At 39.2% G+C, this 17,830-nt stretch overlaps 2 protein-coding genes across 4 annotated transcripts in view; one reads left to right on the forward strand and one right to left on the reverse strand.

The window, feature by feature from the left end:
* Positions 1-1,005: 1,005 nt before the first annotated feature.
* Positions 1,006-7,724, reverse strand: LOC148738305 (uncharacterized). Of its 3 annotated transcripts, XR_015997075.1 has the most exons (4): positions 5,808-7,723; positions 4,125-4,247; positions 3,283-3,514; positions 1,006-2,957 (listed from the first exon to the last, which is right to left on the reverse strand). XR_015997075.1 is itself a non-coding variant. In XM_088750386.1 (3 exons), the coding sequence occupies exons 1-3, from the start codon at positions 6,148-6,150 to the stop codon at positions 3,351-3,353; spliced, it is 630 nt and encodes a 209-aa protein (XP_088606512.1). In that variant the 5' UTR covers positions 6,151-7,723; the 3' UTR covers positions 3,001-3,350. The 3 variants fall into 3 exon arrangements, 2 of the variants coding, with proteins under 2 accessions (XP_088606512.1, XP_088606513.1); XM_088750386.1 differs by lacking the exon at positions 1,006-2,957 and having other exon boundaries at positions 3,001-3,514; XM_088750387.1 differs by lacking the exon at positions 1,006-2,957 and having other exon boundaries at positions 3,380-3,514; positions 4,138-4,247; positions 5,808-7,724.
* Positions 7,725-13,246: 5,522 nt separating this feature from the next.
* Positions 13,247-17,830, forward strand: part of LOC111328063 (uncharacterized) — a 6,352-nt gene continuing 1,768 nt past the window's right edge. Inside the window, exons 1-2 of the mRNA XM_022932421.2 lie at positions 13,247-13,402; positions 16,909-17,830. The exon at positions 16,909-17,830 is cut by the window's right edge and continues 1,768 nt beyond it. Coding sequence (XP_022788156.2) covers positions 16,916-17,830 — 915 coding nt within the window. The 5' untranslated portion in view covers positions 13,247-13,402; positions 16,909-16,915. The remainder of the gene's footprint in view (positions 13,403-16,908) is intronic.

Raw genomic sequence — 17,830 nt, forward strand, 5'->3', positions numbered from 1 at the left:
GCCACTGCCACTGCCAGTGCCACTGCCACTGCCACTGCCAGTGCCACTACCACTGCCACTGCCACTGCCACTGCCACTGCCAGTGCCACTGCCACTGCCACTGCCAGTGCCACTGCCACTGCCACTGCCAGTGCCACTACCACTGCCACTGCCACTGCCAGTGCCACTGCCACTGCCAGTGCCACTACCACTGCCACTGCCACTGCCACTGCCAGTGCCACTGCCACAGCCACTGCCAGTGCCACTACCACTGCCACTGCCACTGCCAGTGCCACTGCCACTGCCAGTGCCACTACCACTGCCACTGCCATTGCCACTGCCATTGCCACAGCCCCTGCCACTGCCACTGCCACTGCCACTGCCACTGCCACTGCCACTGCCACTGCCAGTACCACTACCACTGCCACTGCCATTGCCACAGCCCCTGCCACTGCCAGTGCCACTGCCACTGCCAGTGCCACTGCCACTGCCACTGCCACTGCCAGTACCACTACCACTACCACTACTACAACAACAAAAACGGATCAATTAGGACAAATGGAAATCTCTCATATGGTCTCTTTGGTTGGCATTAGGGGAGTTTCAAGCCAAATGGCGATCTGTTATGTTTTCAAACTTGATTAATTCATATAAGTAAAATCAAAGTATGTCTTTTTTGCCTTTGAAGTTTTGCAAATGTTTCATGCCTTTCAGTGACTACACGTCAAATTATGTCAACACTCTCATTACTTGACTGTGTTCAAGTTGAGTCAGCCAAGTCATTTAAGAATCAGTTAATGCTTTCAGCTGTGTATATATCACATTTCTTTGCTCCATGATGTTACAGTAACACATGAAATTTAACCAGATTTATGATCGAATATGAGCTTTCTTTGGGTTCTTAGTTTAATTCTTTGAAAAGTAATAAGGACGGTTTTTGAAACGAACTGGTCACATGCTATTCACTATCTCACCCCTTCCCCACTTGCTACTTTTTGGGGTGATTTCAACGTATAAAAAGAGCTAATTTATTTATTTAATAATTTTGTTTATTGCAATTTAATGGCATAAATACACAAATGCAGGTATGATACAGTTAATTAACCAAAATAAAAATTAAAAAAAAGCGTTAGGGTGAATCTGCAAAAGGGTCCCAGACCCCACGTAACCGAGCAGATCACCCGATACATATAGTACGAATGAGATACTATGTTATAATAAAGACAAATAAAATCATGATTTACCCACAAGAAATTTCTTCACATTAAATTTAAAATTCCCAGTATAATTTGCAGTGCGAATGTCAACAGGAAACATATTCCAAGAAACTACTATTCGATGGAAATAGGAATATTTAAGGGAATTAGCCCTTGCATATTTGTTTTAACGTCAGATGATCATAATGTCTCAAGGAACAATAATCTAAACTAGAGTAATAATCCACAAAAGGTGAAACATCAATGTCAAAAAACCCTTTCAGTGCCTTAAAAAAGAAATAAAGGCTGATAGTTTCTAAAGAAACTGTTTGGGGCTGCGTCGGTGGGGGTAATGAAATAATTTGAATATATCAACAAAGTTGAAATGGTAAATTGGCCACCGTTACGATTATAAAAGCTGACGTTCCGAGCGTTAGCCCTTCGTCGGAGCGAAAGACGAAGGCCTAACGCTCGAAACGTCAGCTTTTATAATCGTAACGGTGGCCAATTTACCATTTCAGTCAGCTTTGTTGATATCTTAAGGAGGCTCGAAAGGGTTTTCAACAATGAACAGCAAGCGCCAATCAGTAAAAGATATCAGGACTATCAAACTTATCATCAGGATAATAACTCGACATATGCATAACACTATGTTAGGGCAATCTTTTAAGGGGGTTCGTCAGGCATTATCTGTTGCCATGGCAACAGTACAGTAGTGCTAAAAGACCCTCTAAAACTCAGTTTTTGAAAGATATCTCAAAAACCATGTCGGTGACCTAGTTTTTTTTTTTTCAAATTTCTTAAACGTCATCACATTCTCTACCTGTATACGTGATATAAAAAAAAAACTACCGAGTAGGACTTGAATTATTTAGGAAAATGCTGTTTTAAAATGTAAAAAAATTTCCACTAAATAAATTTTTTTTTAATTTTCTTCAGGAATGCGTAATGATGTAAATAATTTGTAAACAAAAAATCAGGGTAGGTCGCCGAACTAATTTTCGAGATATTAGTTCATCAACTTAACAAGGTTTATTTCCGGTTTTTGCAATTCTAGCTTACACTTTTATATCCGGTCACGCGTTTTTAACTATACCGCTGACTCACAGGCTCATTTTCGCGAGGACGAGTTCGTGTCCGCGCGATTAATCGATGGATGCCCTCAGAGCGGAAAAAATCGTTCATCCTGAAGATGGATTCACATTGTTTTGTAGTTTTACACCTTCCTGAAAAATAAGTCATCATTTGAGACTCAGACTGCTTACAGTTACGACAGTTGGAAATAAACTCCGGAGAGAATTCTCTAGCGGAATTCGATATATCATGACAAGTTGATTTTGCAGATGGCGCCAATGCCAGTACTCCATTGAGGCCGGTAATGTTGAGTTTCTCGTACACAGATTGTAGAGGGGCCGTAAGGGGGGGTCACGCGCACAGTTCAAGGCAATTAAAAAACGCAAATCACGAAACACGATAATTGATTTTCGAGTTTCACGGTTCACGGAAAATAAACTTACACATGAGAAAGAATTGTCGCCTTACCCTATATATATAATATTGTTGACAGTCGTTTTAATGTATTTCAGAAAGCGCTCAACTCGTGATCGTGTCGTGATTGGTAATGTTAGATTCGGTTTCACAGCATTGCTCTGCAGCAGACAGGCAGTCGCTTAAGATTTCAGTCTCTCGTTGAATTCTTCAATCTCTCTGTCACTGTCACACTGTGTCACGTCTCCAAACTCGTTTGCAGACGCCGCTGCCTCGCGGCAATTGTCTTGAAATCTGTAATTGCAAGGTAGTATAAAAAATACACGATCCACTTAAATACTGAAGTCTTAAAAGTTTTAATAACTGATATTATCATTCAATCTTGAAAGTTAGCAATTAGAACTGATATTATAAATGTGGATTCATCTTGTCTTGTGACTATCGGTGTAACAACAACTAAATACGCCGTTTTGCAAAAGACCTTAAGATACATAGAGAAGTAAATAGATCAGAGGATCTTTAACAAAAAATAAGTAAAAGAAATGTTTTACTTAGGCTGATGGTGACAGATTGGTTAGTATAATATCACAATCTTACAAATAATGTGAAAGACTCTTACATGTTGTCTAACTCTAAATCACGATCACTGTCATTTCCCGCTGATATTCCTTAAGGTGAACCGACGTTTCACATTACACTTCCATCACTTTGACTTTCTTGATCTCCTCCGCGGCTTCCACCCTTCTTCAGGAAGGCTTCCATATTTCTTTTCATTCCAGCTATTGTTGCATTGTGTTTCTTGGCATTATCTTCCTCGTTTCGACGGTTTTGACAAGCTGTATTAAAGTGTTCTGTAAGGCAGCAACAAAAATATGACCTCCAGTGATCTTTACTTTTTTTAAGAAAACAATGAATTTTAAACACCTGCTTTATTCTTTGACAATACAGAAGTTCTCTGGATGGTCTTCTCTAGTGGTTTTCTTTAAAAGTAAAATTGATGATGATACTTCAAAGTGAAACTTCCGAAGCTTTAAATAGAAATGTTTCTGCAGACAACGTACTTTTTACGTACTTTTTTTAAAGTATCGAGCTTTAGTCTACGGAGTCCTGTCCGTTGGTACAATCTTTAACTTCTGGCAACGACCACACCTTATAGTAAATTCATTGACCGCTGTGCTATTGAACATACTTGCCAGGGCTACAAACACATCGAAAGGCTAACTCACTAAATACATTAAAGACGATTTAAATAATCATCGTTATCATCATCGTCTCCATCATAGTAATAAAATGATAAAATTTTTAGGAAAAATCATGGCTGTTAATAATAACAAAAATTCTTAACGATTTTTTTTAGTCGCACATAGCCAAATTTAGATCATCCAACATCTTGGTCTGTCATTCATTTCGCTCAACACTTTCGCCCTGCTTTAGGCGCTTTACAAAGTGGTCGTCCTCTACCTTTGAAGCTGACCTTTTCCTTCCACCTCTTGGCTTTCGTTTGCTGACTTTGCTCTTTTGCTGTTCTTCGCCACCACCAACTGTGATATTTATCACCGGGGAATCTTTCGAAAAGACGATTTCCTTTTTAAGAACATTGACAGAAAGAAAATATTGACAATAAAATTACTTAATCAAATAATAATCTTTTGACTACGTCCTTTTTATCTTTTGTCTACCTACTTTGACATTTATATTGGTGTCATTTTTTCTTGGCAGTTTCAAACCCCACTCCAGTCTCTTTCGTAGTCCATAAAAATTAAATTTAAGTTGCGTTTAATCGAGAAAAAAATCTGTCCGAATATTCTCTTCCTAGTCTTCCTAGGTTGTTCCTATTCTCAGGTCTTCTCATTATTGTCAACACGCCCTTTTTGCAAAGCGAGCGATCAAGGATCATCAAGAAATATCTCAGGAGGTGTGTTGAATATCGCCTCTAACGACCCTAACCGAAATCACGGCTCTCATAAATGACTCACTTTCTGTATAATTTCTGAGAAAATTGTCGATTCTTAAGCAAACTTCAAATAAAATATGTAGGGGGGACTGAATAAAACTTTTCTAGACTTCTAGTATTGTAAGGGCCTGTTTACATGGAGATAGGGTGACCCTTCTAGAAGGGGCACCCTCTTAGAAGGGTAACCCTTGCCTATTGTATTTTCCGGCTTGGTTTACATGAGAGGTAGGGTCACCCTATCTGCTTGGTGGGGTAACCCTCCTGCGAGGGTCAACTTTTTGCCATGTAAACACTTGAGGTAGGGTCACCCTCCTAGAAGGGTCAACTTCTGTGGGTTCAGTTTACTGTCAGATTGCCGCGAAACTCTGTAATGGCTTTGCGCGCGTATAAGCCCGAGGAATATTTTCGCCGTTCTGTGGTGGCCAAATTGTTTGAACAGAGTTCGAAACAGTCGGAGGACAACAGTGTCGACATTTCGACAAAAGACAGAGATGATCATGAATTAGTGGTCGACGAGAGTACCATGGAAAGCCGCTCGACTTGGAAAGATATGGAAGAAGGCTTGCCACGTGAAAAATCAAAGAATTCACAGGGAAAACGAAAAGCGTCCTTCGCCACTGCTCTGTGCGACCAGGATTCCGCCAAATTCTCCCTCGGCGACAAAATGGCTCTCCTTCGTACATGCCTCATCCGTCGCATTGCAACATTGTACTGGGAGGCTACCTGTAGCGCCATTCGCTCTTGTCGGCGTTTTTCTATTAGGGGATACGACAGCAAGAACCCACAGCACTGAAAAACCGCAGCCAAAGAGGCAAGCGCAAGGAAAATTGAATTTACCGCCAAAATACTTCGTTTGTCCGCCATTTTGGTTGTTTTGTACTTAGCGACCGCGCAGTTATCTCCCTTGGTGCCAAATTCAATAATCGCGATAGCCCTGGGGACAAGACTTTGCATGTAAAGGGGGGCTATCTTTTTCCCCTTCTAGAAGGATGACCCTCCTAAGGGGGTCACCCTATCTCCATGTAAACAGGCCCTAAGAGATGTAAGAAATTAACGCGAATTAAAACAATTAACACGAAAGTATGGATATCTTTTTTTTATCATATCAGATACCTTTCACATGTGACTTTCAAGTAACACGTGTCATAAATTATGATCTGTTATCAAATTTTCATGATGAAAACACTAACCTTGTAAAACTGCAGAATCGACAAAAAGCGGCCTTTTCATGTTCCACTGCGCTTGTGTATTGATTGAGTAAGCTTTACTGCCTTCTGCGCCTTTGGCTAGTCTGCACAGCTTAAGATCAATAGATGACCCTATTCCCCGCTTCTCAGCTTCGGCCTTGAGGCCCGCGTGTTCAACAATATGCCTTTTCAGGGCATCAAGGGAATTATGTTCTCTTTTCAGGGGAATTCTGATCCTTTCCTTTCCCCCAAGAAAACTGAAAGATCCAGGAGATTTGGGATCAACGAAGTAGACAACCCCTTCTAAAACACGAAACGGCTCTTCGCTGACTTCGCTCTTCGACATTGTGAGTCGTGAGAAATGAAGACAAGACGCCAGACAATGAGTGATCTGAAGACCTGATCGTTGGTGTCAAAGGTCGCATCAGCTTTATTTTTGGATCAAAGGGTCATGCGAAACCATATTGTTTGGTCACGCAAGCTGAGGAAAACAGACACGGCGATCTCCTGGAGAGTTCCTTTGTGGGGTCTTCGTAGCCGTTCACGGAAAAAGGGTCGTTTTCGTGTTTGTTATCACGGGTATCGGAAAATTATTTCTCTGTTTCACGTATCACGACAATCATATCATTCACGGTTCACGAATTTTAAAACTTTTAGATTACGGATCACAGAAAATAAATTAGTCCGATCACGTTTCACGTGAAACCTCCTTACGGCCCCTCATTGTAGTGTAACATGAGACAAACCAGCATCTGCCAGCTTCTGGACCATGTTTGTTGAAAGATGAAGCTTTCCATCGAACGTCTGGATGGTATCTTGTCGTTGTTCCGAGAAGATGGCTTGATCGAAGGCCTCATTCAGCGATGCACATGCATTTACCATGATAGACCGATATAATTATTGCTTATGTGCAATTTGAAGTGGAGGAGTGAAAAGAATTTCTAGTGAAAAGAATTTGCATTAACGTTTTCCAGATTGTCACGAGCGTCAAACTCAGTGGAAATTAGGGTTTCGTATACGTCAGTAATTTGTTGGTCGTCGCAGATTTCGCGAATTTCTTTAATTTTCGAGGTACTAGAGGTATGAACAAGACTTGGCTTAATTTTTCTTTTTTTTTCTCTTTTCCACTGCCATAACCGTGAACTTTCATTATTCCATTTTAAATGGAAAACAAAAAAAAATTTTGCAATCCTTTCTTAACAAATGCGAGTTTGCCTTTTCGTAGTTGTAATTGACAGTGTATCGAGGGAAATATCAACAATCTTTCTCACAAGTTCAAGATGAATATTTTATTTTAATTTTACCGTCTGTTGTTGAATTAGAATTAATTTAAAGTCTCATCTACATTTTTACGATCCCTTGTTTACTGAAAATTATGTTTATTTTTATAGCAACATTTACACTTCTCCATTTCTGTTCATAAAACTGTCCAATGTTTACAATCCTGGATCCAACAATGATTTCATTTTCCTTTTCATCTTCCAGTGAGTTGTTTAGGAAAGTTCTCGGTCATTTCATTTTATTAGGAGTCAAATACAATGCGAAACAAATCGTAGCACTCAGAGGTATCCACTTAAATTTCTCGCGGAACAAAGTAAGACCTACCGAATGCACTCGACACGACTTTATTGATGGGGTGTCGACTTCACCATCCTCCTTTAGCTTGTTAATTAAAATTTTTTTGACCACTTTCGGCAAGAACCCTGCCATCCGAACATTTTCCTACCTGCTTTCAAGAAGTAAACTTTCCATTTTTGTTTCTCAAATAACCACTTCCGCTGGAAACAATAGAGCTAGAGGTACCCGGCAGTTTTTGAAACGCTCATGGCGGCCATGTTTGTTTACAACTCGCCCGCGGATCTGATCGCGCGCGCCATCGCTTATTTCTCGCGCGAGTAATAAGCTTGCGTGTATCTTGGAATCCATTCTCCCCGCGGTCAAAAAAACCCTTTCGAGCCTCCTTAAAAAAGAGAGTTATGGCATTTAAAACTCTTCTGTCTTCCAAAGATAATAGCCTGCACTCCTTCAAGCTTCTCAGTGTTCTCACGCGAATATGGGGGGGACCATATCTCAGAGCAGTATTCAAGGTTACACCTTACTAAGGGTGCTCGCCCAACTGATTCATTAACTTTTAGCTGAAAATACGTTTTTTCTAAATAACTCGGACGCTTCTGCAGATTAAGTAGCTATTCTAAAGATCCATTTCCTTCGGCAGAGGGCAAATTATAGATACCACATTAATGATTCATGTAAGAGTGTATGAAATCAAGTAACTCTTCATGTAATTTGAATTATAGCTCCTTTTGAGTGGACAAGTCGAAACGACGAAACGACGAAACGACATAACGAAACGACGAAACGACATAACGAAACGACAGAACGAAACGACGAAATGCCATGACGAAATGACGAAACGACAAAACGCCGAACGGATGTGGTCGATGACGAGTCGAAGAGGCTGACAATACGACGAAACGAACTGAAAGTTCGACCAGTCGAACTCGGAAAACAACGACTCGACATAACGAAACGACGAAACGCCATCATGAACGGAACGACGAATCGAACATTTTGTCCAGGATTGCGGACCCGTACAGATGAGCGCACCGAGGTCAGTGCTTCATGACCGAATAAAGATTCTACAGTGAAAACTTTTCCTTCGCTTGTTTTTTTTTTTTCAGTTTGTTTGTTTTTTCGCTTTTTGGTTTTTGGCTTTTTGTTTTTTTTTTTCTCAGTTAAAACAAGAAACTCACTCATCGAAAAGCGCTACGTCAAATCACAGGCGGCCAAGGCTCTGTCACAGGCTCTGTCATAGGCTCTTTCACAGTGGATTATTATAGAGTTTGTATAGTGGTTTAGTTGGACTTGCTTTTGAGCTCCATTAATATAAAGTTGTGTGAAATAATAAAAGAAATTAAATCTTACCTTCATACAGAGTAGCCTGTGCTGTTCTTGTCGCGATTTTGCTGTGTTTCAGCTCAACGTCCTAGCACTACCAAGTAAAAGGGTAGTGGAGCTGAAACACAGCAAAACGGCCTCAAATCAAACTCAAGCAAACTCAAAGCTTACGGCTTCCAGGGTAATATCATTGAACTTCTGAAAAGCTATGTATCGAATAGGAGAAATCGTGTAAAGTTAGGAAGAAATATCAGCTCCAACAGATTAGTCAGTCGAGACTGTCCTCAAAGATCCGCATTGGGTCCTCTGTTGTAGAATATATTCCAAAACGATCTATCTTATCATGTTAGAGATATATCAATGTACGCGGACGACCATCAGTTTTACCATACAGGTCATGACCTACCCACTACTACATCCAAACTCAGAGACAGTACGGAAAAAGCAACCAACTGGTACGAATCTAATCTATTAGTCGGTAACCTTAAAAAATACCAAACCTTAATTATTGGTAGCAACAATAACTCTCAAATAACATCGAAGAATGCGCTATCTTAGTAAACAATGAAAAAATCAACACGACCGCTACTCTCCAACTTTTCGGAGTCACAATTGACTCAAATTTGAACTTCAATAATCATATAAATACTATCTGTAACAAAGCCAGTCAAAGGATTGCTGTGCTTATGAGACTCCGCAACTTGATTCCAACAAATGCAAAATTACAACTTTTTAAGGCAGCCATTCTACCATACCTAACCTACTGCCATCTCACATGGCATTTTTGTAAATCTAGTGATAGCCGCAGATTGGAGAGAGTTCAAGAAAGAGGCCTAAGGGCTGTATTCAAAGACATACACTCCACCTATGAACGTTTGCTGCAAAAAGCTAATTTACCTTAGCTAGTAAACAGACGGCGCTTACAGGATATATGCATTTTAATGTACAAAGTTAAACACAACCTTAGCCCCTTGAATATTTGTAACACTGATATTTCAGAAACACTGACGCTTCCTATAATTTAAGACAGGCCGACTTTTCTATTCCTAGATACAACACAATAACTTACGGCAAACATTCACTACGCTATTTAGGACCTAACTTATAGAGTAAACTGACAACTTATGACAGATCAGCCACAACATTAGCTAGTTTCAAAAACCGCATACGTAAGCGTGACCTCAGCTCCCTATTAGATGTTGGCTGCAGGAGCTGTGCTCTAAGTATTTCTTAATTCATTTCATATTTTATCATACATGATATGACTTAATTTTATTCTTAAGTAGGTAATATTCTTTGTAAATAATTTTTATCCATTTTATTTGTGTCCCCACATTAGTGTGGGATATCTCCCAAACTAGAAGGTTCTTTGACACGTTAATAAAGTTTCTATCTACCTATCTAAATCGCGACAAGAACAGCACAGACTACTCTGTATGAAGGTAACACTTAACTTCTTTTATTATTTCACACAACATTATATTTACGGAGCTCAAAAGCAAGTCCAACTAAACCACTATACAAACTCTATAATAATCCACTGTGAAAAAGCCTGTGACAGAGCCTATGACATAGCCTAGGCCACCTGTGGTCAAATCAAAAGTGTGAGTGTAGGGCCGGACGGCTTTTTCCGGACCGGCTCATGTCAACCCGTCCGGCCAAATTGGGGTCGTGCTGGTCATCTGATAAGGATTCATAATTATAAAATCGTCACTATAGTTCTGTTTCTTCGCGCGTCGTGCGATATAGTTGGATTTCAAAATCTATTATTACTGTCCTGCGTCACGAATCAGTTGTAGATTTGCCACCAGGTCATCTCGAGCAGAGCTATACCTCTCAGATCTTGGTCAAGTGGGAAGTTTTATCAAATAGTCAAAAATGCAAAATTAATAGAAATAAAAATTTTCATTCAAAAACTTTCGCCGTAAATCCTCTGCGTATTCTCTCTGTACAAACGATCTTGGCTCATTACGGGAAAAAAGTGCATAATGGAGCGAGGCCGCGCAATTTCATGCTCGGTGTGCTATCAGTTACCCTGCGAGCAGAGGCCCTTCGATCTTATTAGATTAGTCGGGATCGATTCTGCTCGCAGGGTAGCTTTCAGTTTCCCTCGTCCAAAACTCTAATTTTCCGTTTACGGAGGCTCGAAAGGGTTTTCCACAATTAACAGCAAGTGGCAATCAGTAAAAGATATCAGGACTGTCAAACTTATCATCGGGATAATGACTTGACATATCCTTAACACTATGTTAGGGCAATCTCGTAAGGGGGCTCGTCAGGCATCATCTGTTGCCATGGCAACAGAACACTAGTGCTGAAAGACCTTCTAAAACCTAGTTTTTTTCAAATTTATTTAACATCATCACATTCTCTATCTGTATACGTGATATAAAAAAAACTAACCAGTAGAAATTGAATTATATAGGAAAATGCTGTCTTAAAATGTAAAAAATTTTCCACTAGATAAATTTTTTTAAAATTTTCCTCTAGATAATTTTTTTTTAAATTTTCCACCAGATAAATTTTTTTAAAATTTTCTTCAGGAATGCGTAATGATGAAAACAATTTGTACACAAAAAATCAGGGTAGTTCATCAAGTTAGCGAGCTTTATTTCCGGTTTTTACAATTTTAGCTCACACTTTTATATCCGGTCACGCGCTTTAAACGATACCGCTGACTCCAGGGCTCATTTTCGCGAGGATGAGTCCGTGTCCGCGCGATTAATCGTTGGATGCCCTCAGCGCGGCAAAGATCGTACATCCTGAAGATGATCGTACATCCTAACATTGTTTCGTGATTTTACACATTCCTGAAAAATAAGTTATCATTTGAGACTCAGACTGCTTACCGTTACGACATTTGGAAATGTAAGAACATTCCGGAGAGAATTCTCTTGACAAGTTGATTTTGCAGATGGCTCCAATGCCAGTACAACATTGAGGCCGTTAATGTTGAGTTTCTCGTACAGAGATTGTAGTGTAACATGAGACAAACCAGCATCTGCCAGCTTCTGGACCATGTTTGTCGAAAGATGAAGCTTTCCATCGGACGTCTGGATGGTATCCTGTTGTTGTTCCGAGAAGATGGCTTGATCGAAGGCCTCATTCGGCGATGCACATTTATCATGATTGACCGTATAATTGTTTGTGTACAATTTGAAGTGGAGGAGTGAAAACAATTTGGAGTTAAAAGAATTTGCTTTCATGAGCGTCAAACTAAGCGGAAATCAGGGTTTCATATACAACAGTAATTTGTTGGTCGTCACAGATTTCGCGAATTTCTATATTTTTCAAGGTACTAGAGGTATGAACAAGCCTTGACTTCATTTTCCTTTTTTTCTCTTTGCCACTATCATGGCCGTGAACTTTCATTATTCCATTTTAAATGGAAAACAAAACAAATTTTGCAATGCTTTCTTAACAAATGCAAGTTTGCATTTTCGTAGTTGTAATTTACAGTTTATCGAGTGAACTATCAACAATCTTTCTCACAAGTTTAAGATGAATATTTTATTTTAATTTTACCGTTTCTGGTCGAATTAGAATTAAAGTCTCATCTACATTTTTACGATCTCTTGTTTACTGAAAGTTATGTTTGTTTTTTTTTTATGGCAACATTTACACTTCTCCATTTCCGTTCATAAAACAAACTGTCAATGTTTACCATCCTGGATACAACAATGATAATTCATTTTCCTTTCCATCTTCCGGTGAGTTGTGTAGGAAAGTTCTCGGTCATTTCATTTTATTAGGAATCAAATTCAATGCGAAACAAATCGTAGCACTCAGCTATATCCACATTGATGGGGTGTTGACTTCACCTTCCTCCTTTAGCTCGTTAAATAAACTTTTTTTTGACCACTTTCGGCAAAATTCCTGCCATCCAAACATTTTCCTACCTACTTTCAAGAAGTAAACTTTCCATTTTTGTTTCTCTAACAGCCAATTCCGCTGGAAACAATAGAGGTACCCGGCAGTTTTGAAACGCTCATGGCGGCCATGTTTGTTTGTTTACAACTCAGCCGCGGATCTGATCGCGCGCGCCATCGCTTAGGGACCTTAAGCAACCACGACGGCGACGGCAACGAGGACGTGGAAAAACAAGAGATCTAATTGGCAGAACAATAGCCCAGAACGTGCATTTTGAAACTTTGTACATTTCTTAGCCGTCCTATGCAAAACAACAACGTGAAATCGCCAAAATTTGTGTCGTCTGCGAACCGAAACCGCGACGGCAAATTATTTCAATTTCCATTTGGAACTCAACGCTGCTTTTATACGTCATGCTGAAGTTGAGCTGTGGCGTCGTATGAGACAGTAAGCTCCTGCAGCCATATTTAAAATTCTAACTAAGAGTAGAAATTCATTTTTTAATCGAAGTCTTCCTTGGCGTTGCCGTCCTGACTGCTTAAGGTCCCTATTTCTCTTGCGAGTAATTTGCTTGCGTGTAAATCAAAAGCAGAAGACGTGCCGTAACTCACGTGTACGTAAAGGAAAACATGAGTGTCCCCCAACGACAAAGTTCAACATCTTGACCAATTGCAGCGTTTCTATTATCGGAACGTAAGACTCGTTATCTAATCTTAAATTTGATTGGTGCACTCGCATTGCGTTTTACCTGTCGGCTTTTGGTGATTCTCGATCGCTTCGTGTAGGCTCTTTGGACGCTGAGACCTTCAAGGAACTTTCATCGCACTGTGGTAAGAGTTAAGTTTTATATGTCAAGTTTTAAATAACGAAATTCCTCTACTTTCCCACTTACTTGGAGAGATTTTGAAACCTTGGTGCCTCAAGTCGTTTTGTTTGAGTGAAAAGTGAAATTTACAAACAGGAACGCTGATAGTAATAATTTAGTCGGAGATCTCACGTCACGAAAATATTTTGGCAAACGAGAAAGCTCTCCGTCAAATTGGAACCAATAGAAGTCTTTTGCAATACTTTGCTTCATTTGACTTACAAATGATACGTAGCAGATTCTAGCATGATGCTAACATTGAATGAGATAAGTGTTGAATCAGAACCTCCTTTATTAGGATCCATGGGAAAAAAAAGTGTCACTTGCCAGTACGATAATACAGCCAGTGTAAGGCCAAAAATCTCAAGCTTTTTTTTCACTTGTTACAGTTAATTGCCACAGATTTTTCTTTGACATCATGAGTAGATAAAGCCTGTTGACGAGCAAAGTGGCCCATCGGGCCGGCCGGTTTCCATAGAATGAAGCGACTAGGAGTATTTCTACTACCCCTTGGATGGGATGCTAGTCTATCGTAGGGTTACCCCCAGCATTAATTCACCGCTACCCATTTAAAGAGAGACACTGTAAAAGAGAAGTAAAGAGAGGCATTGTGAGAGTAAAGTGTCTTGCCCGAGAACACAACACATTGACCCTGGCCAGGGCTCGAAACTGATATACAATGAGTGCTCTGATTGGTAAAAAATCTACCATTTGTTATCCCGGTAATGATGTACATGATAGATTATGCACTGCTGATTGGCTGAAAACTGGTGCGTTTTTTATGTAATACTAGTGCAAAGTTGTAACATGAGAGTGAATTTTTAATACAAGTGCAAATTACAAATAGCAGGCATGCTGTCAAAATTTTGTCTGTCTGGAGTTTCTGTGATGCTTTTAACATGTTAATCATTATTTTTTTTTATTAGTTGTAACATTAACTCTTGTGCAAGTGGGTGTAGAAATGCACTTCTATGGGCTTGTGCAATGTTGCTGTCTTTGAAAAATTTACTTGCACTTATCAACACCAAACTGCACGAGAAACCCACAGAAAACTGGAACAATTTCCTCTCTGGGGAAATGGTGCCACACTGGTCAAATTCCCAGCATTTTTATTTATTGAAGGCCTTTTGTTTGAAGGAAAGGAAGAGGATGCTTTGAAACCTCCCCTCTTAAAAAAAAAAAAAACTGGAAGGATTTTGTTCTTTCTAACAATTATCAAATTTTCTATTAAAAATGCGCTGTTTTAAGCCTTTTTTTGTTTAATTGGGTAGTAAAAGTGAGAGAACCTCAGAAAGTATCTACTAGATTTCTCTGAACTGCTTGCTGAGAAGGAAAAGTTCCCTTGTTTTTGCCTCAAGAAAATCATGGTGACAAACTTTGAGAATTTTTACTCAGAAATTTTTTAAAAATCTTTTTGCATGAGAACAAAAACTGCTTGCAAAGTGGATGTGCACTCAAGTTTTATGGTTTGTTGTCCACAAGTTAAACTTTTGTCTGATAGATAGTTTTGCCAAGTTTAAGAGTTTTAAGCACTTTCTGGTGGTTTACTGGCACAATAAACCACTTGGAATGTTGGGAGAACACACAAAAAGTTTGTAAACCACAAGGTGCAAGTGGTTTACATATTTTTCAAGTGTTTTCCCAAATCCAGTTTCTTTCCAAAATAAACTAATTTTTGCAAAAGCTAATCCCCTTTTTTATGCAAAGTCACTTAACAACACAACAGTGTAAATTCTCAGGTTTTCTATGATTTGATCATTTTATACAATACTTGAGACAGACAGGTCAAGCTTAATGTTAAAGAAATAAAGTTTTTTTTTTATCTTGAGGATTCAGCAGACCTCTGGGAAATAGAATTGTTAATGCGCTATCAAAGCATTACCACGATACATCAGTGGAAAGGTTATGAAACTGACTGAGGTGTGACAATTCAAAACAGAGTTAAATCTTAAGTTAAATTTTTCAGAACTGCAGAAGTAAACTGATAGAAAGGACCTTTTCATAGACTGGGGAAGAAACTTGGAACACTGGTAACATATCAAGGAGATGATAACAATGCTTTAAGAATGGGAGTCACTGTGCTCTCTTCTGTAATGCTATGCAAATGAACATGTTGAGTTCCTTAAATTATCTGACTATAGTTTTGCAAGCTGAACTCTGGAGGAACTATGGTTTTGTCTTTAAGCTTTGAAATTATGCAGTCTGCACCCATCCAGATGATTAGAATGTTGTGTTTAAGAAAGGTGTATTTTAAATATATCCGGATCACTTTTCACTCCAAAACTGAATGATTTCATCCAGCCACGAGGTCTAACACCTCATATTCAAAACTGGACATATATTTTTGTTGATATTTTTTTCTTGATTATGAGAAAAAAAAATTGGTTTAAATAAGTGGAAGTCTTAAATAAGTGACAAGCCTTTGGCCATAAGCAAAGTGGCCAAATTGGTCATAATTAGCTTGTACTTGGAAAGGATGAACTTTGGCTGTTTATGATCAGAATGCATTCTCAGCTAAGCTAGTACAGACTCCTAAGTTTCTACGACGTTCACAAAAACCCATAATGTAAATTTAGACCTTTTTCATTCAAAGAGGGTCTCACAAACTTATGTTATATTTCTGTTTTTTTTTTCCCTAATTCCCCTATAAAAGTAATGAACTGTATGTGTGTTATGTTGCTCAAAATGTCCTTAAACACGAAGGTGCGCTATAAAAGGAGCCTTAGGTCCCACTGGACCATTTGTCAATCAATCATCGTGTGATGTAGAACTCTTACTTAGAGTCAAGTCAGCTTGAGCTACAGCTACTCCAAAGCAGTGAACAGGAGGTGCATTCCTCAAAATTGTTTTATGTCTTCATCTCGATACAAGAATTTTTGAGATTTGTATTTCCTTTCTCCAATGGAAACTGTCTTTATTTGTGGTGGTAAATTTGAAGTAGGTGGTTTGCACGTTACCTCATGCCACCATCCTGGTGGAAGTAAACAATAGATATCTCCTAAGCTCCTTTTTGTTCGTCTAGCAGCATTTAAATTTAACCCGCACATGTCAACAGCGAGTGACAAATGAGCCTAGGTCTTCCCAGGGAAGACTTCCTTATATAGCGCGCCTTCGTGTTTAAATCAGTTGGAACAAGCAATAAAGGCAGTGACATAAAGATTGTTTATGGCAAATTTGTTTTATTTACTGTAGATGTATTTTGCCACAGAACATTGTATCATGAACAGAATGCATATGAAGGGCCCTCTTTATTAACTTCTTCTCAGCTAACTGTGGTTAATTTCTGACATAAAAAGTATTCTCTTTTAATTGAATTTAGTAACACGGGAACACCATTGTAAATGGGGGAAATGTCTTGTTCTCCTAAGGGACTAACAGTTTTTCACCTTTTGGTCTTTGGTTTGTAAATTGTTGGTTTCAATCTCACACATTTCTTATATTTGACTGTTGTTGTGCTTTTTACACACCTAGATTTCAAATGGATCATAATGAGAGCCTAGCTGTTCTACTTAGAGAAGTGGTTAGGATTAAGGATAACTTGGAAAAAGGAATTGCTGAAGTTGAACAAGTGAAAGTCAACTTGAAGTCTACAGCCTTGGATTTGAAATCCCAGATTCGTGACAGTGTTAGTCGCCATTTAGAGGCATTGAGAAATAGAGAAACGTGGCTACTTCAACAGGTTGAGGTCATACAATGCATAAAAGAGGGTGTTCTGCAAGAGCAGATTGCCCTATTTAACAAAGCTCTTGGAAGGATCCAGCCAGCTTATGCATTGTTAGAACAGAATGGCGAAGGCCTTGATGCTGAAACCTTGGAAGATCTTGTGGAGGAAAGTTTGCAAGATGTTAGTTGCATGAACTTAAGTCCCAAGGAAACCAATGTAATGAGCTTTGTTGCTCATAATTTTGGGCTTCAAGATGTCATACACAAATTTGGAGCAGTGGTTTCTGATAGTCATCTTGTGGACAAGCAGATAACATTTGAAGAGTGGATCAGGAAGAATAATGGTAAAAGGTCCCAGGAAGATATCCTGATAGCCTCGTCTTTAGAATTGAATATCCATGACTGGCTGAAGCAGGACACAGTGCTAGTTGAGAAAGCTCCAGAAAATTCACTCTCTTTACCTCAGTATCCCTTGGATGACTGGTTGAGCAAAGCCAAACCACAAGTCGAGCACACAGAAAAAGGGAGTAGTTTGCAAGTTGCCGACAAGGAAGATTTGGCTGTGGTAAATACTGAAGCAACAGAGACACAAGGTTGGAGTCAAGATTCACTGATGACAAGTACACTCTCTGTAATGCCTTTAGCCTACTTCAAAATTGTAAGAATGTCTGAGTCAAGTCAGTGGTTGAAGAATTCTGAAGAAACAGAAGAAACTCCTACCTGTGCCACT

The sequence above is a fragment of the Stylophora pistillata genome, chromosome 2, assembly GCF_964205215.1.
Source record: "Stylophora pistillata chromosome 2, jaStyPist1.2, whole genome shotgun sequence".
In the NCBI taxonomy this organism is placed as follows: Eukaryota; Metazoa; Cnidaria; class Anthozoa; order Scleractinia; family Pocilloporidae; genus Stylophora; species Stylophora pistillata.